The sequence below is a fragment of the Lepidochelys olivacea genome (assembly GCF_965140295.1).
Source record: "Lepidochelys olivacea isolate rLepOli2 genome assembly, chromosome: 3".
Taxonomy (NCBI): Eukaryota; Metazoa; Chordata; order Testudines; family Cheloniidae; genus Lepidochelys; species Lepidochelys olivacea.
In genome coordinates this window covers 1,364,047-1,389,767 of record NC_140413.1, presented here as the reverse complement: position 1 = coordinate 1,389,767, position 25,721 = coordinate 1,364,047, and the positions used below count along the sequence as shown (strand labels likewise).

Genomic DNA, 25,721 nt, shown 5'->3' with positions numbered 1-25,721 from the left:
TGCATCCCTACTGACAGCTGTTTTCCAACCAGCCTGGATGCCCTAATCTGACTGTCCACCGGGTGCAGACAGGGTCGCACCCGCCGATAAGATGCTCCCCCTTCTGAGTCACAGGGAAAACTGCTCAGGACCTGGAAAGAGAGGTCTGGGACATGCTGGCTTTGGGGGTGATCCAGCCATCGGCCAGCCCTTGGGCCTCGCCGGTGGTGCTGGTCCCCAAAAAGGATGGGTCGGTCCGGTTCTGTGTGGACTATCGGAAGCTCAATGCCATCACTGTATCTGATGCCTACCCCATGCCCAGACCAGACGAGCTCCTAGACAAGCTGGGAGGAGCTCGGTACCTTACCACCATGGACCTTACAAAGGGCTACTGGCAAGTGCCGCTGGATGCAGATGCCCGGCTGAAATCGGCCTTTATTACCCCTCTGGGGCTCTATGAGTTCCTGACCCTGCCTTTCGGCCTCAAGGGAGGGCCGGCCACCTTCCAGCGCCTAGTGGACCAGCTCCTGAGGGGGATGGAGAGTTTTGCCGTGGCGTATATTGATGACATCTGTGTCTTTAGCCAGACCGGGGAGGACCATGTGTCCCAGGTTAGACAAGTGCTGGACCAACTCCAGGGGGCTGGGCTGACTGTAAAAGCGGAGAAGTGCAAGGTGGGGATGGCCAAAGTATCTTACCTGGCCCACTGGTTGGGGAGCGACTGCCTAAAGCCGGAACCAGCCAAGGTGGAGGTGATCAGAGACTGGCCCGCTCCCCACACCAAAAAGCAGGTCCAAGCCTTTATTGGGATGCTGGGTACTATCCAAGGTTTGTGCCTCACTTTAGCGCCATCGCCACCCCCATCACTGAGCTATGCAAGAAGGGGAAGCCAGACAAGATGGTCTGGACCGAGCAGTGCCAGGAGGCTTTCTGGGTGCTGAAGGAGGCTCTGGTCAGTGGCCCAGTTCTGGCAAACCCAGACTTTGACAAGCCCTTTGTGGTGTTCACCGACGCCTCCGACACGGGACTGGGGGCAGTGTTAATGCAGGAGGATGAAAAGGGGAGAGACACCCCATCGTGTACCTGAGCAAGAAGTTGCTACCCCGGGAGCAACACTACGCAGCCATTGAGAAGGAGTGCCTGGCCATGGTGTGGGCCCTTAAGAAACTAGAGCCCTATCTCTTCGGGCGACACTTCACCGTCTACACCGACCACTCTCCCCTGACCTGGTTGCCCCAGATGAAAGGAGCCAACGCCAAGCTCCTGAGATGGAGCCTGCTCCTGCAGGATTACGACATGGACGTGGTCCACGTGAAGGGAAGGGCCAACCTGATAGCGGATGCGCTGTCCCGGAGAGGGGGCCCCGAACTTCCCCAGGTCACTGGTCAGAGTGACCCCGCTCAGTTCAGTCTCGAAGGGGGGAGAGATGGGACGCAGCAGGGACTGAGTGGGGCGGATTGACCTGGGAATGTGGCAGGGGAGTTTACTGCCACTGTCTGACCGGTGATGAGATAGCAGGGGGTGACTTCACTGGCTGTCACCTGAGCCGGGAGGGGGGTTGGGTCCAGGTGACCTGGGAAACTGGACAAAGGCTGGGGGAGGAGCTGGGGGAGTCGGCTGGAGGGGTTTTGTTTTTGGAGTAGGCTGGGGAAGAGGAGGGAACCCCCAGAGCTGGGGACTAATCTCCCTGCCCCCCAGAATGCGGATGATACTAAACTGGGAGGAGTGGTAGATACGCTGGAGGGGAGGGAAGGATACAGAAGGACCTAGACAAATTGGAGGATTGGGCCAAAAGAAATCTGATGAGGTTCAATAAGTGCAGGGTCCTGCACTTAGGATGGAAGAATCCCATGCACCGCTACAGACTAGGGACCGAATGGCTAGGCAGCAGTTCTGCGGAAAAGGACCTAGGGGTGACAGTGGACGAGAAGCTGGATATGAGTCAGCAGTGTGCCCTTGTTGCCAAGAAGGCCAATGGCATTTTGGGATGTATAAGTAGGGGCATTGCCAGCAGATCGAGGGATGTGATCGTTCCCCTCTTATTCGACATTGGTGAGGCCTCATCTGGAGTACTGTGTCCAGTTTTGGGCCCCACACTTCAAGAAGGATGTGGATAAATTGGAGAGAGTCCAGCGAAGGGCAACAAAAATGATTAAGGGTCTAGAACACATGACTTATGAGGAGAGGCTGAGGGAACTGGGGTTATTTAGTCTGCAGAAGAGAAGAGTGAGGGGGGATTCGATAGCTGCTTTCAACTACCTGAGAGGTGGTTCCAGAGACGATGGTTCTAGACTGTTCTCAGTGGTAGAAGAGGACAGGACAAGGAGTAATGGTCTCAAGTTGCAGTGGGGGAGGTTTAGGTTGGATATTAAGAAAAACTTTTTCACTAGGAGGGTGGTGAAACACTGGAATGCGTTACCTAGGGAGGTGGTAGAATCTCCTTCCTTAGAGGTTTTTAAGGTCAGGCTTGACAAAGCCCTGGCTGGGATGATTTAACTGGGAATTGGTCCTGCTTCGAGCAGGGGGTTGGACTAGATGACCTTCAGGGGTCCCTTCCAACCCTGATATTCTATGATTCAGAAGGACCTGACGAAGGGGTCCTGTTTATGCCTATAAGCTCTGGTCCGGACTGTGTTCCTGTCATCTCTAATAAACCTTTTGTTCTACCGGTTGGCTGAGAGTCATGGTGAATCGTAGAAAGTGGGGGTGCAGGGCCCTGACTCCCCATCACGCCATGACACCCCTACACTCTCTGCTCCCCCTCCCGGCAGGCCACTCCTGGGACCCCCCCGGGGATCCCCCTACACTCTCCCGCTCCCCCACCCAGCAGGCCACTCCCAGGACCCCTACACTCTCCCCTTCCCCCACCCAGCAGGCCATTCCCCCTCCCCCATGGGCTGGGCTGTTCCAGAGGAATACCCCCACCTCTGCCCACCCCTGATGGGCCACTCCTGGGGAAGTGACCCCTGCTACTCAGGTGGGGGCAGGTGGGTTAACCCCTGTGGGGCATCTGAGGCTCGGGGGACAGGGGGTGACCCCCGGGGGGGGCTGCAGGTCACCCAGGCACAGGTGGGGGCAGGGGCTGACCCCCGGGGGGCACCTCAGAGGTCCCAGGCAGGGGAAGGATGGCTCGCGGGGTCCCTCACCGGCCCACCAGCATCTCGAAGATGAGGATGCCCATCATCCAGAAGTCGACGGCGAAGTCGTGGCCCTCATGCCGCAGGATCTCAGGCGCCAGGTACTCGGGGGTCCCACAGAACGAGTAGGTCTTCTCCCCCCGCGCCAGCTCCTTGGCAAAGCCGAAATCCACCTGCCAATGGGCAGGCGTGAGCCAGCAGAGCCCCCCGCCGGGCCAGCCGGGCCTAGAGACCTGGGCTGGGGGTCGCCGCGCCGGCTGGCTGCGGCAAGGAGGCATTAAGGGGCTGCTTGAAACAGACCCAGCTCAGCAAGGGGGCAGAAACAGGCCATGGCAGCTCACTGATTTGGGGGATTTCCCCCATGACAGTGCCCCCCATAAGGCTCTATGGAAATATGCTTAGGAATGTATATATGACATAACTAGAATATGTTTTATGCTACATATGCCATGTAACATCTCTGTAAAGGTTATGAGCTACTGAATCTATTCCTCCTAGTTGTATGCATGTATCCATTTTGTATTCGAAGTTAGGAATATTGGCTGTGTACTGGCTTGACTTTCAAGTAGCCTTTGTAAAGCATTTGGTCAGCTTCTTGAGAAAGGAATGTGCAGATTAAGTGCCCAATCAAGAAGCATTTAACAAACAATGGACGTCGGAAGGCTCCAATCCACATAAGTCTTCCTGGAGACATTCAAGATACCTTGTGGGCAATGGATGCTCCAGGTAAGTTCTGAGTCCTGCATGGACATGACTTGCCCAAGTGACTCCAGAACTCCATCGTGGAGCTAGACTTTGCATAGGAGAGAGGAGGAGGTCTCCACCCACAAAAGAAAGTTTATTTAAGCTCGTGGAAGACCCCTCCATTTTGTCTTCAGCTGGCTAAAGAGAGAGACTCTCTACCCCCAAGTATACCTGAAAGAGACTGGAATAAAGGACAGTAACTACAGGGGGTGTGAGTGATTGCTGGACCCAGACTAGAAGGAGGCTAGTCTGTAAAAGGAAGTTTACTGAGTGAGGATTTTATCTGTATTCAGTTTTCTTAGACATAGACTTGTGTGTTTTATTTTACTTTGCTTGATAATTCACTTTGTTTGTCTGTTACTACTTGGAACCACTTAAATCCTACTTTCTGTATTTAATAAAATCACTTTTTACTTATTAATTTACCCAGAGTATGTATTAATACCTGGGGGGGGGCAAACAGCCGTGCATCTCTCTCTGTCAGTGTTACAGAGGGCGGACAATTTATGAGTTTACCCTGTATAAGCTTTATACAGGGTAAAACAGATTTATTTGGGATTTGGACCCCATTGGGAGTTGAGCATCTGAGTGTTAAACACAGGAACATTTCTTAAATTGCTTTCAGCTAAGTCTGCTGCTTTGGGGCGCGTGGCTCAGACCCTGGGTCTGTGCTGGAGCAGACGGGCGTGTCTGGCTCAGCCAGGCAGGGTGCTGGAGTCCCAGGCTGGCAGGGAAAGCAGGGGCAGAAGTAGTCTTGGAACATCAGTTGGCAGGCCCAAGGGGTTTCTGTGATCCAACCTGTCAACCCCCGGGAGCTGGGTAGAGGCACCCACTTGAGAGCAAGGCCTGGGAGGTGGGAGGAGGGCTCAGGGGGGCTCTGCAGGAAGTTGGGGGCTCTCACCAGGAGCTGACTGAGGAAGGGAGCCAGCCAGCCTGAGCATGAACCAAGGGGGTCACTGCAGCTGGGCTGGGCTGTAACCGTCAGTTCTCTGGGCCGCCCGAGGGGCTGCCAGGGCCGTGTGTTAGGTGACCAATAAACCGGCCTGGTTTCACAGCGCTGGGGGAGTGTCCCCGCAGACACTGGGCGAGGGGCACTGATCCCTGAGGAGAGGACACGTCTCCCCCAGGGTCTGTCCCAGCTGGACTCACTGCCTGGAGCTCCAAGGGTGGGGCAGGGGGGCTGCAGCCACAGAGCCCAGTCTAAGGAGGAGGTGAGGCCGTGTCGCTCACCTCAGGGGAAGAGTGGGACCTGTAGGGATGTGGCCCACTGAAGAGCCCCCCCAGAGACTGTTCCCAGCTTGGGGTTGTAGCAAGGCCCTGTAGAGCCCTGACAGAAGGGCTTTCCCTTCCCTGAATCCTGCTCCTCTTAGGCCTCCATGGTCATGTGGCAGGGAGTTCCACAGGTTAGTGCCATGCACCAAGGGCACTTCCTTTGACCACAGCTCCATCTGGCACCTTTCCAATTCACCAGCCATCCCTGGTTCTGATCTTGGGATGACCGGGGGGAATAGCATTAGCCCCCAATTGCCCCCCCATCACATCTCCTCATGTTCAACTGCAGTCCCGTTCCCCTCTCCTGCCTCGTCTCCCTCCTGCCCAGCCTAGACGCCCCGTCCTGTGCATTGCCCTGGCACCAGGTGCCCAGCCAGAGCCTGGAGAGGGCCCCATGGGGCTGGGCAATGCTTGGGGACTGTTCCTGTTGTTCCCGATGTAACATTAGGAGTGTAATATAATATCTCATTGAAAGGTGACACAGGGCCAGAAAGAGTTAATGAACTCCCAGACTGACCTGACCCAGGGCGGGACTGTAAAGACTGGTTAGAAGAATCTGTAAATGAACAGAGCTGTGAAATGCAGCCGGCATTGTGAGAGAGAGAAGGGGAGCTGTGTGCTCAGGTCTCCTGATGTCAGCAAACAAGTCTTGTCTATTACCATGGCTTTGATTCAAAGATCAAAAGAGGAATATTAACATTTAGGAAGACACTGGAGTGACATAGTATTACTGTCTATATGGCTCTTTGAAGGTTGTGGTAACCGGTATCTGAACTGTTTAATGGATAAATGACCCTGGGCTAATTGCCAGGATGTTTAGGAGAAGGAAAGTGAAGCCGATTGTTTTCTCAGGCCAAAAGGCTGCAGGGAATGTATAAAACCCTGGGACACGATCCTTCTTCATCTCCGATCTGCTTTGGGTTTCAAGAAGCGGAAACCCTGAGCCATAAGGATTGAGTTCCCCAGTCACTGACGGGAGTCACCCTGAACATGGACATTGGACTGTAACCCGTGGACTATTTCTAAAAGGACTTTTGGCAACTACAGACTCACCATCTCTGCTCTGTATCTGAACCTCAAGAACTGAACTGAAGTCTGTATATTGATCTTTCCACCAACTCTCCCTCTTTTCATTTTTAATAGATTTTAGTTTAGTTACTAAGGATTGACGGTAAGCGTGTATTTGGGGTAAGATCTGAGTTATCATTTGACCTGGGTCTGGGGCATGGTCCTTTGGGGTCACGAGAATCTTTTCTTTTCTGTGATGAAATAAGATTTTCAGAATTTAGCATCCTATGTTTGACGTGTGTGTCTGGATGGAGGCCTGCGGCTGGGCACTTTAAGGGCACTGCGTTGTTTGGATGTCTGAGTACCCAGGGAGGTGCTGGAGAAGCTGGTTTGGGCTGGCTGGGTAACTCTAAGTAGTGGAATATCCACCAGCGTTTGGGGTTTGTCCGCCCTGTTCTGTTTGCAGTTCATCCTGACTGACTGACCTCAGCTGGCTCCCACGGGCAGCCCCGTTACACCCGGTCCGTGTGCAGCCTGGCGCCTGTTCGCTGTTCCGGCCACCGCACAGGGAGCCGGCGTTCCATGGCACTGGCATGGTGCCATCCAGCTCCCCCTCCTCCCCTTCAGGAGGGCACAGTGCAGGCCCAGGGAACAGGGAGGGCCTGACTGGCCCAAAAGCCCTACCTCTGCTTTGGCAGCGTCCAGCCCTCCCTGGCACCCACCCGGCTGGGAACGGGTCCTCCCTGAGCTCCGGGTCCTGCCCTTCGCCCCACCAGAGCCTCCAGGAGGGGCTGAGCCCCAGGCCTCAGCCCAGTGCCAGGATTAGCAGGGCCGACCCGGGCATCTCCCCCGCTAGTGCCCCAGTGCTGCCCCCAAGTACCAGTTTGATGTAGCCCTGCTTGTCCAGCATCAGGTTCTCGGGCTTGAGGTCCCGGTAGATGATCCCGTTGCCGTGCAGGTAGTCGAGTCCCTCCACCACGCAGGCCGAGCAGAACACAGCCACCTCCTCCTCGAGGCAGCGCCTGGGGGGCAGGACAGCTCAGTGCCCACACGCCCACCCTGTGCCCTTGGCCGGCACGGCCCCCACAGGCACAGTCCCCAGCCTGAGCCCTTCCTAGCCCCCAGCCGCCCGCGCCAGCTGCCAGCCCACCACACAGCAACCCTGCCCGCACCGCCTGTCAGCACTGCCCTCTACCCTCCAGCCCCCCTGCCACGGCCCCGCCTGCCCTCATCAACACCGCCCCAGCCCCGCTTGCCCTCAGCCCCCCTGCCATGGCCCCGCCCGCCCCTAGCAACCCCGCCCCAGCCCCGCTCGCCCTCAGCCCCCTTGCCATGGTCCCGCCCACACCACCTGCCAGTCAGCCACACAACAACCCTGCCCGCACCGCCTGTCAGCACTGCCCCCCCACGCTCCAGCAACCCAACCATTGCCCCGGCCGCCCCCAGCAACCCCGCCCCGGCCCTGCTCGCCCCCAGCCACCCTGCCACGGCCCCGCCCGCCCCCAGCAACCCCATGCCAGCCCCACTCACCCCCAGCTCCCCTGCCACACCCCGCTCGCCCCCAGCAACCCCATGCCAGCCCCGCTCACCCTCAGCCCCCCTGCCACGCCCCACTCGCCCCCAGCAACCCCATGCCAGCCCCACTCGTCCTCAGCCCCCCTGCCATGGCCCCGCCCACACCACCTGCCAGCCAGCCAGCCACACAGCAACCCTGCCCGCACCGCCTGTCAGCGCTGCCCCCTACCCTCCAGCAAGCCTGCCACGGCCCCGCCCACCCTCAGCAACCCCGCCCCAGCACCGCCCGCCCCCAGCCCCCGCCACGGCCCCGCCTGCCCCCAGCAACCCCACGCCAGCCCTGCCCGCCCCCAGCCGTCCTGCCATGGCCCCGCCCGCCCCCAGCAACCCCATGCCAGCCCCACTCGCCCTCAGCCACTCTGCCATGGCCCCGCCCGTCCCCAGCCACTCTGCCATGGCCCCGCCCACACCACCTGCCAGCCCGCTCTCCGCCCACCCCGCACCCCCCCATGTCTGCCACAGCCACACCCGCACTGCCACCAGCCGTGCCTACTCCATCTGCCAGCCTGCCGCACAGCCCCCCTGGTCCCCCGCCAGCCCCCCACTCCGTACACCTCGCGCAGCTTGGTCCACAGCTCGCCCCCCTGGCAGAACTCCAGCAGCATGTAGACGTACTGGCTGTCCTTGAAGGTGCCAAAGAGCCTAGGGGAGAGGGTGAGAAGGGGTTAAACTGGAGCCTCCAACCCCCTCCCCGCCACAGCATCCCTGCCAGTGCCTCCCCAGCAATCCTCCCAGTGCCCCCCACTCCCGGGGACAGCCCCCCGGAGCAACCCCACCAGTGCCCCCCCACTCCTGGGGGCAGCCCCCCCTGAGCAACCCCACCAGTGCCCCCAAGAGCAACTCCCCGAGTGCTCCCCACCCCCAGGGGCAGCCCCCACCCCTAGCAACCCACCAGTGCCCCTCCGCCCGGGGGCATCACGGCACTCGCTGCCCCCCCGTGCTCTGCCCCCAGCCCAGGGCCCCGGGCAGCGCCTACCCCACGATGAAGGGGCAGTGGCTCCGCTCCAGCACCCACTTCTCCATGCGCACGTGTCCCTGCTGCCGCCTCCGCACCACGTGGTCCTTGCGGATCCGCTTGAGGGCAAAGAGCTGCCCCCGCCCGCGCACCTGGGGGCAAGCAGGGCGTGAGGGGGCCAGGCACTGGGGTCTCGCCTCCAGGCTGGGCAAGGCAGGCTGGTAGGGTGAGGGCTCTGCCCCCCCGCAGCTCTGCCCCCCAGGACTGGTGCTTGGCGGGAGGGGCTGCTTCTTCTCACCAGCTCAACTCTGCCAAAGCCGCCGGTGCCCAAGACCACAGGGAGGCCATGGTGCTGCCCGTCCTCGTAGCGCACAGCCGCCAGGTCCTGGAGCCGCAGCGGGGCCAGGGCTGTCTCGGGGCCCGGGGCGCTGTGGGGGAGCGACCCACGGTGAGAGGTCGGACACATGGACGGCGCCTGTCCCACCATGACCCCACCCCACCTTGGCCCACCTACCCTAGGGGCCAGGGAGAGGCCGCCCGGGAAAAGGGCACTAGGGCATGATGAGAACCAGAACCGGCCCCCAGCTGCCCCGATGAGCCCGACGAGCCCAACGCACAACGTGCCAAGCACCGGACCCAGCCAGGCCACCAGCTCCTGCCTGCCCAGCCGCGGGGAATGGCAGCTGGGGGGGTCTCTGGGAGCTTGAGCACCTGCCCCCTACGGCTGGGACCCCAACCCGCCCCACACACTCAGCGGCGGCCCTGAGTCACAGACTCCTTCCCTCCCATCAAGGGGAAACGGCTCAAGGGAATCTAGGGTTCTTGGCTTTCTGCCCTGTGAAAAACGTCCCCCATTGTTCTCAGGGGGCCTGAGGCCACAGGCCCACCCTTCATAGCATCATGAGTCACAGAAGATCAGGGCTGGAAGGGACCTCAGGAGGTCATCTAGTCCAACCCCCTGCTCAAAGCAGGACCAGCCCCAACTAAATCATTCCAGCCAGGGCTTTGTCAAGCCTGACCTTAAAAACCTCTAAGGAAGGAGATTCCACCACCTCCCTAGGGAACCCATTCCAGTGTTTCACCACCCGATTAGTGAAAAAGTTTTTCCTAATATCCAACCTAAACCTCCCCCACTGCAACTTGAGACCATTACTCCTCGTTCTGTCATCTGCTACCATTGAGAACAGTCTAGAACCATCCTCTTTGGAACCCCCTTTCAGGGAGTTGAAAGCAGCTATCAAATCCCCCCTCATTCTTCTCTTCTGCAGACTAAACAATCCCAGTTCCCTCAGCCTCTCCTCATAAGTCGTGCTCCAGTCCCCTAATCATTTTTGTTGCCCTCCGCTGGACTCTTTCCAAGTTTTCCACATCCTTCTTGTAGTGTGGGGCCCAAAACTAGACACCGTACTCCAGATGAGGCCTCACCAATGTCGAATAGAGGGGAACGATCACATCCCTCGATCTGCTGGCAATGCCCTACTTATACAGCCCAAAATGCCATTGGCCGACTTGGCAACAAGGGCACACTGCTGACTCATATCCAGCTTCTCGTCCACTGTCACCCCTAGGTCCTTTTCTGCAGAACTGCTGCCTAGCCATTCGGTCCCTAGTCTGTAGCTGTGCATTGGGTTCTTCCGTCCTAAGTGCAGGACTCTGCACTTGTCCTTGTTGAACCTCATCAGATTTCTTTTGGCCCAATCCTCTGATTTGTCTAGGTCACTCTGGACCCTATCCCTACCCGCCAGCGTATCTTGGGCACAATGGGGCCACCATTTTGCAGTGGTCTGAGCAGTTGCCGGCAGGGCGGGGGGGAGGAGAAGGTGGGGAGTGTGGGAAGGGAGGACATGGGGGGGGCAGCAGGATGGGGATACAGGGGCAAGGCAGGACAGCCATGAGGGGCTGGGGCAGGTAAGGGTCCCGCAAGCAGACATTGGGGGTGTCTAAGAACCAGGCAGGGTCCATAAGCCACTGGGTCTGACTTATACATGGAAGCTCTCGGGGCAAGATCCCAAAGCCAGCCAGCCCCCTTTCCAGTCCCCTGCCCCCCGGGACCGTGCAGGACCCTCCACCCCAGCTAGTCTTTCCTCTAGCTCCAAACCCTTCCCTGCACAGCTGTCCTGGGGTGCAGGGCCTTCCCCAGTCCCCCATTGGCAGTACCCCCAAACTGCCCTGCGGCAGCCACAGCTTCTCACCCCAACCCCCCATTACTTCCCCTCACCTGGGGGAGCCTCCTGGGGGGTTCCGGCTGGCTTGCTTCCCCATTCCTGCTCCCAGGGGGCAGCTACTGCCCCAACCTGCCCCAGCGCTGCCAGGCCAGCCTGATCCCTTTCCGCACCTGGCCACAGCTGAGCCAGTGCTGGGCCAGCCCCACCTTTCATGGGCAGGGCCCTGGGAAGCCCTGGGAAGGGACCGGGTGCTGCTGCCAGGGGCAGCGGGTTTGTCAGAAGGCACCTGTACCTTGCACTGTGCTGGAACAGAAACACCTGAGTGCCTGCTGGGGGGGGGGGGAGGGAGGGGGGATCAGGGCTGGGCAGAGGTGGGGATGGGGGCAGGGGAGCCTCAGGGTGGGCGGGGGTCAGGGCAGGGGGGATCAGGACTGGGAGAATTATCCAATCTGTACCAGTTCTGTATCTGAAGTTAGGAATAGTGACTATGTATCTCTTTCAGCTAGGCTGCTTCGGGTGATGCCCACTGCTAACACCTCAGGTACACCCATGGAAAGGCTAGACAGGGCGGCTGGCCCATCAGCGAGGCCGATGGGCTGTGAAAGGCTCGGCCTTCCTGGGGACGCTCCACGCTGCCAGTGACTCATGGGCGCTGTGATCCTACAGAGGCAGATGGTCTTGTCACCCGACACTAAACATTATCTGGGACTTCTGGTAACTTTCCACGGGAAGGGAAGGGGGGTCAAGTTTGGGAAACAAAGGATTCCCGCCTTATGTAAATGCTATTGAAGGGTGGGGAGGAAGGCAAATGGGACTCTTCCTCGCCATGGCCTGTCTGCCCAAGAAGACAGACGGGTGAAGGGGAGGCGGGGGGAGTCCAGATTGAGACGAGTCCCGTCTGAAAAGGAATATCACTGGAACTCTGAACCACAGAAACTTTGCAACCCGCCTGCAACAATATCTAGGGGGAGAAATGTTATTTGTTCCCAATTTCTTTAGTGAAACTAGCTTCCTTTGTGTTTGTTTTCTTTTGGTCAGTAATCTGCTTTGTTCTGTGTGTACCCCTTGTACCACTTAGCATCTGCCTTTTAGGGTTTATAACATTGGCTTTGTTTATTAAACCCAGTTTCTGTCATTTCTAACTGGGGGGAGGGCAGAAGTGTGCACACCTCTCTCCACACTGAGGGAGGGCTGCATTTCGTAAACCTTTGTGTTTGTACCCTCAAAAGGAGCGCGCACCAGACCACTGGAGCACGTCCCTGAAGCTGAGTCTTCCCAGAGCTGACCTGCAGCTGGGGTGGCCCTGCCTGTGTGCGTTAGGGGAGGCTTTCATAGCCGGGCTCAGCAGGACAGGTTAAGGGGGCCGAGGCTGGCAGAACCGGTAGACTCAAGGATATCTCAGTACATCAGGGGGCCTCCTAAGGGGCCCAAACCCATCACAAAGAGGTTCAGAGAAGCTGACCTGTGAGGAACGGTTACAAAGCCTGGGCCTGTTTAGTCTTGAGAGAAGGGACTGAGGGGGGACCTGATAACAGTCTTCAGATCTGCTCAGGGCTGTTCTACAGAGGGTGGTGATCACTCGTTCTCCACGTCCCCGGCAGATAGGATGAGAAGCAATGGGCTAAATCTGCAGCAGGGAGATTGAGGATCGCGCCTAGGAGAACTGTCCAGTGGCTGGGGAGTGAAGCTCTGGGACCCGCTCCCAAGGGAGGCCGTGGGATCCCGGCACTGGAGAGTTAAGAACACATTGGACAAACCCCTGTCAGAGCTGGTCCACATTCACCCGGCCCTGCCTCAGCACGGGGCACTGGACGTGGTGCCCTCGCGAGGTCCCTGCCAGCCCCAAACTTCTGACTCTCTGAGAGACAGTGCTAGGGAAACCCTGGAGGAGCGGGAAGGATCCCTCAAGGGCCAGTTGGGTCTGTGCGGGGCCCCGGGGCCGGGACTCACTGGCCAGGCTCAGGAAGGGACGGAGCCTCCAGCATAGCCACGTCTCTGGCAGAGAGAAGAGAACGAAACAATCAGCGGGTCAGTCCCCTGGGCCAGGACAACGGCCACCATGTTCCTGCGTGGCACCCGCCCCCATGGCCCCCTGCCACCCTGCTCCTGCGTGGCACCCGCCCCCTGGCCCCCTGCCACCCTGCTCCTGCGTGGCACCCGCCTCCTAGCCCCCTGCCACCCTGCTCCTGCGTGGCACCCGCCTCCTAGCCCCCTGCCCCCCTGCTCCTGCGTGGCACCTACCCCCTGGCCCCCTGCCACCCTGCTCCTGCATGGCACCCGCCTCCTGGCCCCCTGCCACCCTGCTCCTGCGTGGCACCCGCCTCCTAGCCCCCTGCCACCCTGCTCCTGCGTGGCACCCGCCTCCTAGCCCCCTGCCCCCCTGCTCCTGCGTGGCACCTACCCCCTGGCCCCCTGCCACCCTGCTCCTGCATGGCACCCGCCTCCTGGCCCCCTGCCACCCTGCTCCTGCGTGGCACCCACCCCCTGGCCCCCTGCTCCTGTGTGGCACCCACCTCCTGGCCCCCTGCCACCCACCTCCCCATGGCACCCACCCCCCACGGTCCTGGCTGCTCCTTGCCACACAGAGATCCCTGGCCCCATGGAGGGGCAGTGTTACACTCACGGCTCTGAGAGCTGCCTGGGCGTGGGGCAGAAGGGGCAGATCTCCTGGAAGTCTCTGCAGGGATGGAGGAGACAGGAGGTGTTGGCAGGACCGGTGGAAGGACCCAGCCCCCCAGAACAGCCTCTGCCCATGTGAGCCAAGGCATAGTGCAGCCCCTGACCCAGACACAAGGGGAGGGAGGGGCAGAGATGAAGGGACTTTTCCAAGCTCACATAGCAAATCAGTGGCAGCGCTGGGGAGAGAACCCAGGAGTCCTGGCTCCCAGCCCCACCCCCTGCCACTCTAACCACTAGCCATCACTCCCCCCCCACACACACAGCTGGGAATTGAACCCAAGAGTCCTGGCTCCAAGCCCTCCCTACTCATACCCGCCAGCCCCCACTCCCCTCCCAGAGCCAGGGAGAGAACCCAGGAATCCTGGCTCCCAGCCCCCTGCTCTAACCCACCAGCCCCCACTCCCCTCCCAGAGCCAGGGAGAGAACCCAGGAGTCCTGGCTCCCAGCCCCCTGCTCTAACCCACCAGCCCCCACTCCCCTCCCAGAGCCAGGGAGAGAACCCAGGAATCCTGGCTCCCAGCCCCCTGCTCTAACCCACCAGCCCCCACTCCCCTCCCAGAGCCAGGGAGAGAACCCAGGAGTCCTGGCTCCCCTACTCTGGCTCCAGTTACTCTGGCTAGCAGGCCTGTGGAGGAAGGGGGGCCAAGCTATGTCCGTGGCGCCATCTCGGGGCAGGGCTTGAAGTCAGTCCCCTCTGCACCACAGTGCCCCCTAGCGTGGGGCTCCCACCCCCTGGGGCTGACTCACTCCTTGGTGATGGTGATGCAGGCGACCTCCCCGTGCGCCCGGCAGGTGGCCGTCCGGCGGATGTTGCTGCAGAGAGGAGAGAGGTTGTGAGGGAGGCCGGCGGTGGCTGTGTGGGTGCGAGGTGGGGACAGGAGACTTGGCATCTCTACGGGGACAGGGAGTCGGGGGACTGTGGGTCTGCACCCCAGGCGTGGGCTGGGAGTGCCCGTGTGGGAGTGGGGAGCAGAAACACTGGGGGGCCTGCCTGTGCCGGGGTGTGTGTGAAAGGGGTGGGGAGAGCACCAGGCAGTGTGTACACATGGCGTGTGCACATCAGGCTGCGAGCGCCCGCATGGGCCCTGCGGTGTGTGTGTGCGTGTCCCGGGCCCCTGGTGTGCGCGTGTGTGTGTGCCGGGCCCCTGGTGTGCGCGTGTTGCACGTCCGGCTGTGAGCGCCTGGGCGGGCCCCTGGTGTGCACGTGTGTGTGCCGGGCCCCTGGTGTGCGCGTGTGTGTGTGCCAGGCCCCTGGTGTGCGTGTGTTGCACGTCCGGCTGTGACCGCCTAGGTGGGCCCCTGGTGTGCGCGTGTTGCACGTCCGGCTGTGAGCGCCTGGCTGGGCCCCTGGTGTGCGCGCGTGTGTGTGCCGGGCCCCTGGTGTGAGTGTGTTGCACGTCCGGCTGTGAGCGCCTGGGTGGGCCCCTGGTGTGCGTGTGTGTGTGCCAGGCCCTTGGTGTGCGCGTGTTGCACGTCCGGCTGTGAGCGCCTGGCTGGACCCCTGGTGTGCGCGTGTGTGTGTGCCGGGCCCCTGGTGTGAGTGTGTTGCACGTCCGGCTGTGAGCGCCTGGGTGGGCCCCTGGTGTCCGTGTGTGTGTGCCAGGCCCCTGGTGTGCGTGTGTTGCACGTCCGGCTGTGAGCGCCTGGGTGGGCCCCTGGTGTGCGTGTGTTGCACGTCCGGCTGTGAGCGCCTGGGTGGGCCCCTGGTGTGCGCGTGTTGCACGTCCGGCTGCGAGCGCCTGGGTGGGCCCCTGGTGTGCGCGTGTTGGACGTCTGGCTGTGAGCGCCTGGGTTGGCCCCTGGTGTGCGCGTGTGTGTGTGCCAGGCCCCTGGTGTGCGCGTGTTGCACGTCCGGCTGCGAGCGCCTGGGTGGGCCCCTGGTGTGCGCGTGTTGCACGTCTGGCTGTGAGCGCCTGGGTGGGCCCCTGGTGTGCGCGTGTGTGTGTGCCAGGCCCCTGGTGTGCGTGTGTTGCACGTCCGGCTGTGAGCGCCTGGGTGGGCCCCTGGTGTGCGCGTGTTGCACGTCTGGCTGCGAGCGTCTGGGTGGGCCCCTGGTGTGCGTGTGTGTGTGTGCCGGGCCCCTGGTGTGCGCGTGTTGCACGTCCGGCTGCGAGCGCCTGGGTGGGCCCCTGGTGTGCGCGTGTGTGTGTGCCAGGCCCCTGGTGTGCGTGTGTTGCACGTCCGGCTGTGAGCGCCTGGGTGGGCCCCTGGTGTGCGCGTGTTGCACGTCTGGCTGCGAGCGCCTGGGTGGGCCCCTGGTGTGCGGGTGTGTGTGTGCCAGGCCCCTGGTGTGCGCGTGTGTGTGTGCCGGGCCCCTGGTGTGCGTGTGTTGCACGTCCAGCTGTGAGCGCCAGAGTGGGCCCCTGGTGTGCGCGTGTGTGTGCCGGGCCCCTGGTGTGCGTGTGTTGCACGTCCGGCTGTGAGCGCCTGGGTGGGCCCCGGTGTACATGTGTGTGTGTGCCGGGCCCCTGGTGTGCGCGTGTTGCACGTCCGGCTGCGAGCGCCTGGGTGGGCCCCGGTGTACGTGTGTGTGTGTGCCGGGCCCCTGGTGTGCGCGTGTTGCACGTCCGGCTGCGAGCGTCTGGGTGGGCCCCTGGTGTGCGCGTGTTGCACGTCCGGCTGCGAGCGCCTGGGTGGGCCCCTGGTGTGGGCGTGTTGCACGTCCGGCTGTGAGCACCTGGGTGGGCCCCGGTGTACGTGTGTGTGTGTGCCGGGCCCCTGGTGTGCACGTGTGTGTGCCGGGCCCCTGGTGTGCGTGTGTTGCACGTCCGGCTGTGAGCGCCTGGGTGGGCCCCGGTGTACGTGTGTGTGTGTGCCGGGCCCCTGGTGTGCGCGTGTTGCACGTCCGGCTGCGAGCGCCTGGGTGGGCCACTGGTGTGCACGTGTTGCACGTCCGGCTGCGAGCGCCTGGGTGGGCCCCTGGTGTGCGCGTGTTGCACATCCGGCTGCGAGCGCCTGGGTGGGCCCCTGCTGTGCGCATGCCAGGGCCGGCTGGGCAGGGCCGAGGGGCTCCAGGGCGGCACCTACCGCAGCAGCGACAGCTCCCCAAAGTGCTCGCCGGCTCGCAGCACCCGGATCGGCTCCTCCCGCCCATTCACGTGCCTGCTGACCCGAACCTGCAGGGAGATGGGGGCTGGGGCATCACTCCTGGGGGGGCTGGACGGGTGGGGGCAGGGGGCCCATGGGCTGGCAGAGGAGCCATACCTGTACCCCGACCTCCAGGCTCCCCAGAGTCACCTCCCAGCCCCCGAACTGCCCCCCCCATCCCAGCCGTGTGGCCGCTGAGCCAGGGGGTGGGCTCTGGGACGTTGGGGAGGGGAGCGGGCAGGGGGCCCGTGGGCTGGCAGAGGAACCGAGTTCGGGGGGGCTGGAGGGGCAGGGGAGGCGGCGGGGTGCAGTGCACATCAGGCTGCCCCCTGCTGGTGCCCCCAGAAGAAGGTGTGGCCGTGATCTGCCCAGGCTGGCGGGGTTGAGGGGCTGCTGGGAGACAAGGCCCTGGGCCCATTAGCCCGGCTGAATGGGGAATCGAACCCAGGCGTCCTGAGTGCCAGGTGGGGGCTGCACCCCATGTTCTGCTTCCCAAGAACGTCTGGGGCGGGGTCAGAGGGAGGGGGCGTGAGCTGTTGCCCCAACAGGCCGGGGATGGGGAGGGATAGTGCCCTGGGCAGGGTGGGGGGAGGGGTGGTGTAGTGCCCCGGGGCGGGCTGGACCCACCTCTCCTCTCAGGATGATGTAGAAGTTATTCCCCTCGTCCCGTTCACGAACAATCACCTCGTCATGAGCGAATGTGCACTGCAGGACGGACACACGGACAGACCCATCATCGCAGGATGGACACATGGACAGACCTAGGGAGTTTGGGTGCGGGAGGGGGCTCAGGGCTGGGGTGTGGGAGGGGGTGAGAGCTCTGGCTGGGGGTGCAGGCTCTGGGGTGGGGATGTAGGAGGGGGCGCAGAGCTGGGGTTGGGGCGTAGGAGGGGGTGCGGGCTCCAGGAGTGGGCTCCAACCTGGGGCAGGGGGTTTGCAGTGCGGGCTCCAGCCGGGCAGGGCTCACCTCAGGTGGCTCCAGTCGGTGGCACAGTGGGGCTCAGGGAGGCTCCCTGCCTGCCCTTGCTCTGCGCAGGTCCTGGAAGCGGCCTGGCATATCCAGCTCCTCGGTGGAGGGAGGCCAGGCGGCTCTGCCCACTGACTCTGCCTGCAGGCGCCGCCCCACAGGCTGCCGTTCCTGGCCAATGAGAGCAGCGGAGCTGGTGCTCGGGGCGGGGGCAGTGCACGGAGCTTCCCTGATCACCCCTGCATCTAGGAGCCAGAGGGGGGACATGCCGGCGCTTCCAGGAGCCGCGTGGAGCCAGGGCCGGCAGGGAGCTGCCTTAGCCCCGCTGCGCCACCAACCAGACTTTAAACGGACCGGTCAGCAGTGCCGACTGGAGCCGCCAGCTCCCTTTTCCACCAGGCCTTCCGGCCGAACACCGGACACCTGGCACCCTACCTATGCAGAGAGACACACAGACAGGCCAAGCCCCATGGGACAGACAAACAGACAGGCCAAGTCCCACACGGACAGGTCCGGCCCCCCGGAAGGGACACACGGACAGGCCTGGGTCCATGGGAGGGACACCCGGATGGGCCCGGGCCCGCAGGACAGACACACAGACAGCCCCAGCCCTGTGGGAGGGACACACAGATGGGCCTGGGCCCATGGGAGGGACACACAGACAGGCCGAGACCCACACAGATGGGTCCGGCCCCACGGGGGGGGGACACACAGACAGGCCTGGCCCTATGGGAGGGACACACGGACAGGCCCGGCACCACAAGGCGGGGCAGGTGCCCAGGTGACCCTGGGGGATGCACCCAGGGATTGGCCCAGCCCTATGCCAGGGCACGGGGTCCTCGCCCTGCGCCCCCCTGTGCCCAGGCTTGTCGCCAGCCCCAGGGCCCAGCGTGGAACCAGTGCAGCCTCCCATGTACCAGTTCCTGACACCCGGCCCAGCCCACAGCCAGGGCTGGAACCAGCCATCCCCGTGTGCCGCCCCTGGGGCGGGAAGCTGCTGTCAGTGCCATGGGGCAGCCCCATCCCCGGAGGCGAGGAGCATGTGCGGCCCGTGGGACTGCGCAGCCCCTGGCTCCTACCTCCTCCATGCAGTCCAGCAGCTTGGAGAGCTGAGCGTCTGCCAGGCCTTGCAGCGATGGCGCCCTGGGGAGAAGAGCGGGGCCACGTCAGCATGCTGGCCTGGCCGGCACCCAGCCGGGGACTGGCACCCACTGCCAACAGCACCCAGCCCAGGGACCCAGCGCCCTGCCAATGGGACCCAGCCCGGGGACCCAGCGCCCTGCCAACAGCACCCAGCCCAGGGACCCAGCGCCCTGCCAACAGGACCCAGCCCGGGGACCCAGCGCCCTGCCAACAGGACCCAGCCCGGGGACCCAGCGCCCTGCCAACGGGACCCAGCCCGGGGACCCAGCGCCCTGCCAACAGCACCCAGCCCAGGGACCCAGCGCCCTGCCAACAGGACCCAGCCCGGGGACCCAGCGCCCTGCCAATGGGACCCAGCCCGGGGACCCAGCGCCCTGCCAACAGCACCCAGCCCAGGGACCCAGCGCCCTGCCAACAGGACCCAGCCCGGGGACCCAGCGCCCTGCCAACAGGACCCAGCCCGGGGACCCAGCGCCCTGCCAACGGGACCCAGCCCGGGGACCCAGCGCCCTGCCAACGGGACCCAGCCCGGGGACCCAGCGCCCTGCCAACAGGACCCAGCCCGGGGACCCAGCGCCCTGCCAACAGGACCCAGCCCGGGGACCCAGCGCCCTGCCAACAGGACCCAGCCCGGGGACCCAGCGCCCTGCCAACGGGACCCAGCCCGGGGACCCAGCGCCCTGCCAATGGGACCCAGCCCGGGGACCCAGCGCCCTGCCAATGGGACCCAGCCCGGGGACCCAGCGCCCTGCCAACAGGACCCAGCCCGGGGACCCAGCGCCCTGCCAACGGGACCCAGCCCGGGGACCCAGCGCCCTGCCAACAGCACCCAGCCCAGGGACCCAGCGCCCTGCCAACAGGACCCAGCCCGGGGACCCAGCGCCCTGCCAATGGGACCCAGCCCGGGGACCCAGCGCCCTGCCAATGGGACCCAGCCCGGGGACCCAGCGCCCTGCCAATGGGACCCAGCCCGGGGACCCAGCGCCCTGCCAATGGGACCCCAGCCCAAGTGGGGTTCCAGAAGGAAACGAGAATGACGGAGGCAGCCATAGGTCGGGAACTAGGGTGCAGCACCCCTAGGTGTTACGCAGGGCTCTGCTCCCAGCCCCGGCTGCTGTTCCCGTGCCGGGGTTCCGCCCCCCGCCCCCAGCCTCAGCCCCTTTACCCCGTCCGCATCCCCTCCTGGAGCCACGGCCCAGCTCCCGGCCCCAGCTCCAGGGGCAGTGGGGGCACGGACGGGGTAAGGCGAGGTGCAGCTGCAGCACCCCCACGCTAAAAGTGGTCTGGCGGCAGCAGGGCGCAGCCAGGTGGAGGGAACCGGGGGAGCGATCCAAAGAAAAGGCGCCACCCACTGCGGTGCAGCTACTCGCCCAGCGGCGCTCCAGGGACCGGCCCTGACTCGCGCCGGGTGTCTGCAGCCGCAGTGACGGTCCTGCCGCCGCTGCCGCGGTGCCGCCAAGACCCAGAGCGAGTCACGGTCCGGCCACCACCGCGGTGCCGCCAAGACCCAGAGCGAGTCACGGTCCGGCCGCCGCCGCGGTGCCGCCAAGACCCAGAGCGAGTCACGGTCCGGCCGCCGCCGCGGTGCCGCCAAGACCCAGAGCGAGTCACGGTCCGGCCACCACCGCGGTGCCGCCAAGACCCGGAGCGAGTCACGGTCCGGCCGCCGCCGCGGTGCCGCCAAGACCCGGAGCGAGTCACGGTCCGGCCGCCGCCGCGGTGCTGCCAAGACCCGGAGCGAGTCACGGTCCGGCCGCCGCCGTGGTGCCACTGAAGACCCGGAGCGAGTCACGGTCCGGCCGCCGCCGTGGTGCCACTGAAGACCCGGAGCGAGTGACGGTCCCACTGCCGCCACGGTGCCGCCGAAGACCTGGAGCAAGTCATGGTCCGGCCGCCGCCGCGGTGCCGCCAAGACCCGGAGCGAGTCACGGTCCCGCCACCGCCGCGGTGCCACCGAAGACCTGGAGCAAGTCACGATCCGGCCGCCGCCGCGGTGCCGCCAAGACCCGGAGCGAGTCACGGTCCCGCCGCCAGAAGGACAGAGCCAATTCTGGGGACTAGGAACAGTTCAACCGGGCTCCACTGCTCAACTCTGAATGGGCACCTGAGGCTTATGGGAAAAGGTTTTGGGGTGTGCCGAAGACCTGGGGGTGACCTACATGGAAGCCCCCCTGCTGGGAGGATCTCCCCACAAATGGGGTGGGGGCAGGGGTCTCTGCGCTGGAGGATTTGTGTAATGTAGCTGGATCAGAACAACTCCAGGAGATGAGTCCCTACGAGCCTAGAACGTGGGTAGTGGACAGGAAGCCGCAGGGGCTGCGCCGTCAGGCCGGTGGGCAGATCCCTTTGGGGCAAGTCAGTCCAGGGATGGAGAGACCCGAAGGGGACTGGCCTAAGCCTGGGTGTTGGGAGAGGGACCATGGAGGCGCCCCAGAAATGGGACTGGCGTAAACCCAAAGGGGGGAGCAGGATGCGGGTTGACTCCTCCAAGGGGTCTCAGAGCCCTGAGATGGGATGTCTGTAGGAAAACAGGGCCTACATGGGCAGAAGCCCAAGGGGGAGTGGGACAGTGGCCAGACAACCCGTGAGGGGTGAGCTGGGGAAAGCCCAAGGCACAGAGGCCCACCCAAGGCAGCCTGGAGCTCCGGCTCCCAGAGGCACGATGCGACTGACCCGTCGGAGGGAAGCACCCACCCAGCCAGGTCCTCGGGGGCATGGGGGGGGCAGACGGGCTCCCACTCCAGGCCCCAGGCACGTGTCACATTGGACTCTCCGGGACTCGGACTCATCGGACCCCCAGGGGAGCGAAGGGAGGTGGCCAATGGGGAGACCCTCCTGGGGCGGGGAGATTCTGGGGCAGAGGCCCCTTGTCACACCCTGTGTGGTACCACCCCATCGAACGCTGCAGGGCTGTGACCGGGGCGACGGGCCCAGGGGGGGGAGCCATTCGCCCCACGTATGGCTCAGAGCCCTGGGCAGCCACAGGCAGGGCGGGGGGCTGGTAGTCGGGGTTCTCCAGGTCACCAGCTCTGACGTCCTTGTGGGGAATGCCTGGGTCACCTGAGGACAAAACTCCAGCCCGGTTCCTTCACCAGCCCAGGGTCTGAACTACGCGAACCAGCAGGCTCAGATCGGAGGTGTCAGGGAAAATGCAACCAGCTGGGCTGGGCTATAACTGTCAGTTCTCTGGGCCACCCAAGGGGCTGCCTGGGCCGTGTGCCAGGAGACCAATAAACCCGCCTGGTTTCCCAGCGCTGGGCGAATGGCCCTGCAGACACTGGGCGAGGGGCACTGATCCCTGAGGAGAGGACACGTCTCCCCCAGGGTCTGTCCCAGACTCGCTGCCCAGGGCTCCCGGGGTGGGGCAGGGGGGCTGCAGGCCCAGGGGCCCAGTATCAGGAGGCGGTGAGACCACGTGGCTCACCCTGGGGAAAGAGCGAGACTCCGGGGGTCTGGGTCACTGCAGGCCCCTCCCAGGGACTGTTCCCAGGCTGGGGCGTCGCCTGGCCCCAGGGGTCAGTGATTCCTACCATGACATCACCCTTGTTTTTTACCCCTTTAATCTTTATCCAGAGTTTTTCAGCAGCTTTGCCTCCCACTCCTGCCTCAGCCTCAGGGCAAGTGCAGACAGCAACATCAAACACTCCCTCCCTTTTGCCCGGCCTGTCCTTGCTGACCAGGCTGTGCCCTTCTGGCCCAGTACAGCAGTCAGGGGAACTAGTGTCTCTGGGCGGCCAGGTGTGTCGGAATTGGGATCAGTCACTAGTATGTCCAGATCTGCCTGATTATTTCCTGCACTTTGTGCATTAGCACACAGACATCTAAGAGGTGCAATCGATTTCCCCTCTCTAGTCCTCTTGTCTCTCTTTGTCCCTGCCGTGATGGCCCATGCTTCCCCCAGAGTCTGACCCTCCGGCACAGGTCTCTGGGCTTATCAAGGGGCTTTTCTCTCCTGCCCTGTTGAACGTAGTTTAAAGACCCCCTCACTGGGCTAGCCAGCAAGTATCCAAAGATACACTTCCCCTTCCTCAGCAGGCGGCCCCCACTGCTGCTCAGCAGGGGCACGGCAGGCAGGGGGCCAGGAAGAAGTGCAGAGTGGCGAGGCCCACAAGAAGAGGGGGCGAGTCAGTGGTAGGATCCAGGAGGACAGAGGACAACTCGCAGGAGATTGCAAGTGAGAACAGACGACAAGAGGACTTGCAGCCAGGAAGAACCAAAGGGGGAAGGCGGGAGAATCACCCCAACACCAGGAAGAGGCACCAGTGACCCCTCAGCTGGAGCACTGTGGGCAGGGCTGCTCTGCCATGGGGAAGGACGATGAATCCAGACTGGAAGAGGTGCAGAGAAGGGCGACGAGGCTGATCGGAGGAATGGAGAACCTGCCTTACGGGAGGAGACTCAACGAGCTCGGCTTGTTTAGCGTGACCAGACGCAGGCCGAGGGGAGATGGGATTGCTCTCTCCAAATCCACCCCAGGGATCAACACCGGGCTGGGAGAGAGGTTAATGAAGCAAAGTGCCCAGGTGGGCACAGGAACACACGGCTAGAGACTAGCCATCAGCACGTTCAGACTTGCAATTAGATGGAGGTTTCTCACCACCAGAGGAGTGAAGTTCTGGAGCAGCCGCCCAAGGGGAGCAGTGGGGGCAAAACCCCGAACTGGCTTCCAGCCTCAGCGTGATCAGTTTATGGAGGGGGTGGTGTGATGGGGCTGCCTACGATGGCATGGAGCTGATCTGCGACCGCTAGCAGCAAATCTCCCCAACGGCCGGTGATGGGGCACTGGGGGGGAAGGGCTCTGAGTTGCTGCAGAGAATTCTTTCCCAGGTGTCCGGCTAGTGGGTCTCACCCACGTGCCCAGGGTCTAACTGATCCCTGGATTTAGGGCGGGGAAGGAATTTTCCCCGGGTCAGCTTGGCAGGGACCCTGGGGGGGTCTCGCCTCCCTCTGCAGCCTGGGGCCCAAGTCACTCACTGGTTTGAACTATTGTGAATGGTGGAGTCTCTGTCACGTGAAGTCGTTAAATCCTGATTTGAGCACATCAGTGACTCAGCCAGAGGCTCTGGGCCTATTGTGGGGCCAGGGGGAGAGTTCTGGGGGTTGCAGTGGGCAGGTCGGACTGGAGGATCAGGATGGGCCTTCTGACCTTGAAGCTTATGGGGCTAAAGGACCGCGTGGGGGGAAGGAATGGGGCGCTGACCCCGTGGAGAGGGACAGAGTGGGGCACTGAGCCCGGGGGAGGGGCGGGGAGATATGGAACCTGCAAGGTGGGGAGGATGCTGAGCCCAGGGAGGGGGCAGCCCCAGCACTGGGAACAGAGTGGGGTCTGAGGCGGGAGGGTGGGGCCAGGGGTCAGGGCCTGGCTCCAGGAGGATGGGGGGTGGGATGGGGATGGGAGAGCCTGGCCTCAGGGCAGCCATGGAGTCTCTGAACGGCCCAAGGGCCTGCCCCCCATGGGTGCTCCCCCCGTCCCATCCCTGAGGGGCCCTGCCCCCCATTGGCACTCCCCCGCACCCCTCCCCTCCCGGAGGGGCTGCCCCCACTCACTCTCTGAGGGAGTCCAGGATCTCGGCCCGCCGGCGTTTGGCCTGGCTGGTGACGATGGTGCGGTAGGTCTGCCGGTCGATGGCCCAGAGCCGGATCTGGGTGAGCGCTGTGGGGAAGGGTTAGTCTGGGGTCGGAGGGGTCCCGGCTCTGCCCCCTCAGCCAGGCTCACACGGGACCCAGCCCTGCCCGGCCCTGCCACCACCAGGGAGGCAGCCGCATCCAGTGGGGCAGCACCAGAGCTGTGCTGGTGAGAGGCAGGGGGCAGTGGGGCGGAGCGGGGCAGTGGCTCTGTTGTTTGCAGCCCTCTGGGGTTGGGGCAGAGCCCAGGGTCCGGGGCAGGGGCAGGGGGTGAAGCTGGGCCTGCGGTGGGGCCAGGGGCAGGGTCTGGGGTGGGGGCAGGGTCTGAAGCCAGGGCAGAAGCAAGGTGGGGCCGGGGCCGGGGCGGGAGCTGGAGGGGGGCAGGGTGGGGGGCCGGGGCCGGCCGCCAGCCCTCACCTGTGACAGTGGCCGTGCGTTTGCAGTTGTACAGGATCGCCAGCTCCCCAAATACATCCCCCGGGAGCAGCGTGCGAAGGCGGCACCCGCGCTGGGTCACACTCAGCTCGCCCTCTGCAAAGGAAAGCACCTGAAACAGGACAGACGGACCCGCCCCTTCCCCCCCTTCCCCCGGCGAAACTCACCCGGGGCAGGACTGTCGGGTGCGGGTTGCAGACAGGAGCGCGGGACGGTGGGCTTGGGAACGGAGCGCACGTGTTCCCGCACCGGGGGGCCGGGCACCCACACTCCTTCACACACACGCGGGGCGGGGCGGGGCTGGCTCACACGCTCACACACGCACGGGGCGGGGCGGGGCTGGCTCACACACGCGGGGCGGGGCGGGGCGGGGCGGGGCTGGCTCACACGCTCACACACGCACGGGGCAGGGCGGGGCTGGCTCACACGCTCACACACACACGGGGCGGGGCGGGGCTGGCTCACACGCTCACACACGCACGGGGCAGGGCGGGGCTGGCTCACACGCTCACACACGCACGGGGCGGGGCGGGGCTGGCTCACACGCTCACACACGCACGGGGCGGGGCGGGGCTGGCTCACACACGCGGGGCGGGGCGGGGCGGGGCGGGGCTGGCTCACACGCTCACACACGCACGGGGCAGGGCGGGGCTGGCTCACACGCTCACACACACACGGGGCGGGGCGGGGCTGGCTCACACGCTCACACACGCACGGGGCAGGGCGGGGCTGGCTCACACGCTCACACACACGGGGCGGGGCGGGGCAGGGCTGGCTCACACGCTCACACACGCACGGGGCGGGGCGGGGCTGGCTCACACACTCACACACACACATGGGGCGGGGCGGGCCTGGCTCACACACTCACACACACACGGGATGGGGTTGGGCTGGCTCACACGCTCACACACGCACGGGGCGGGGTGGGGCTGGCTCACACGCTCACACAC

The 25,721-nt window shown here is 63.8% G+C and overlaps 1 protein-coding gene across 2 annotated transcripts in view; it reads right to left on the bottom strand.

Moving 5' to 3' along the window:
* LOC311518129 (cGMP-dependent protein kinase 1-like) overlaps positions 1-25,721 on the bottom strand; it is a 69,500-nt gene that overhangs the window by 4,646 nt on the left and 39,133 nt on the right. For both annotated transcript variants that reach the window (XM_084623610.1, XM_084623609.1), the window contains exons 5-17: positions 24,754-24,867; positions 24,259-24,364; positions 18,648-18,711; positions 17,229-17,306; positions 16,542-16,630; positions 14,262-14,327; positions 13,459-13,512; positions 12,786-12,830; positions 8,969-9,098; positions 8,692-8,822; positions 8,268-8,357; positions 7,021-7,162; positions 3,126-3,289 (exon numbers count right to left, since the gene is read on the bottom strand). In XM_084623610.1, the coding sequence (XP_084479736.1) occupies positions 3,126-3,289; positions 7,021-7,162; positions 8,268-8,357; positions 8,692-8,822; positions 8,969-9,098; positions 12,786-12,830; positions 13,459-13,512; positions 14,262-14,327; positions 16,542-16,630; positions 17,229-17,306; positions 18,648-18,711; positions 24,259-24,364; positions 24,754-24,867 (1,273 nt within the window). The remainder of the gene's footprint in view (positions 1-3,125; positions 3,290-7,020; positions 7,163-8,267; positions 8,358-8,691; positions 8,823-8,968; positions 9,099-12,785; positions 12,831-13,458; positions 13,513-14,261; positions 14,328-16,541; positions 16,631-17,228; positions 17,307-18,647; positions 18,712-24,258; positions 24,365-24,753; positions 24,868-25,721) is intronic.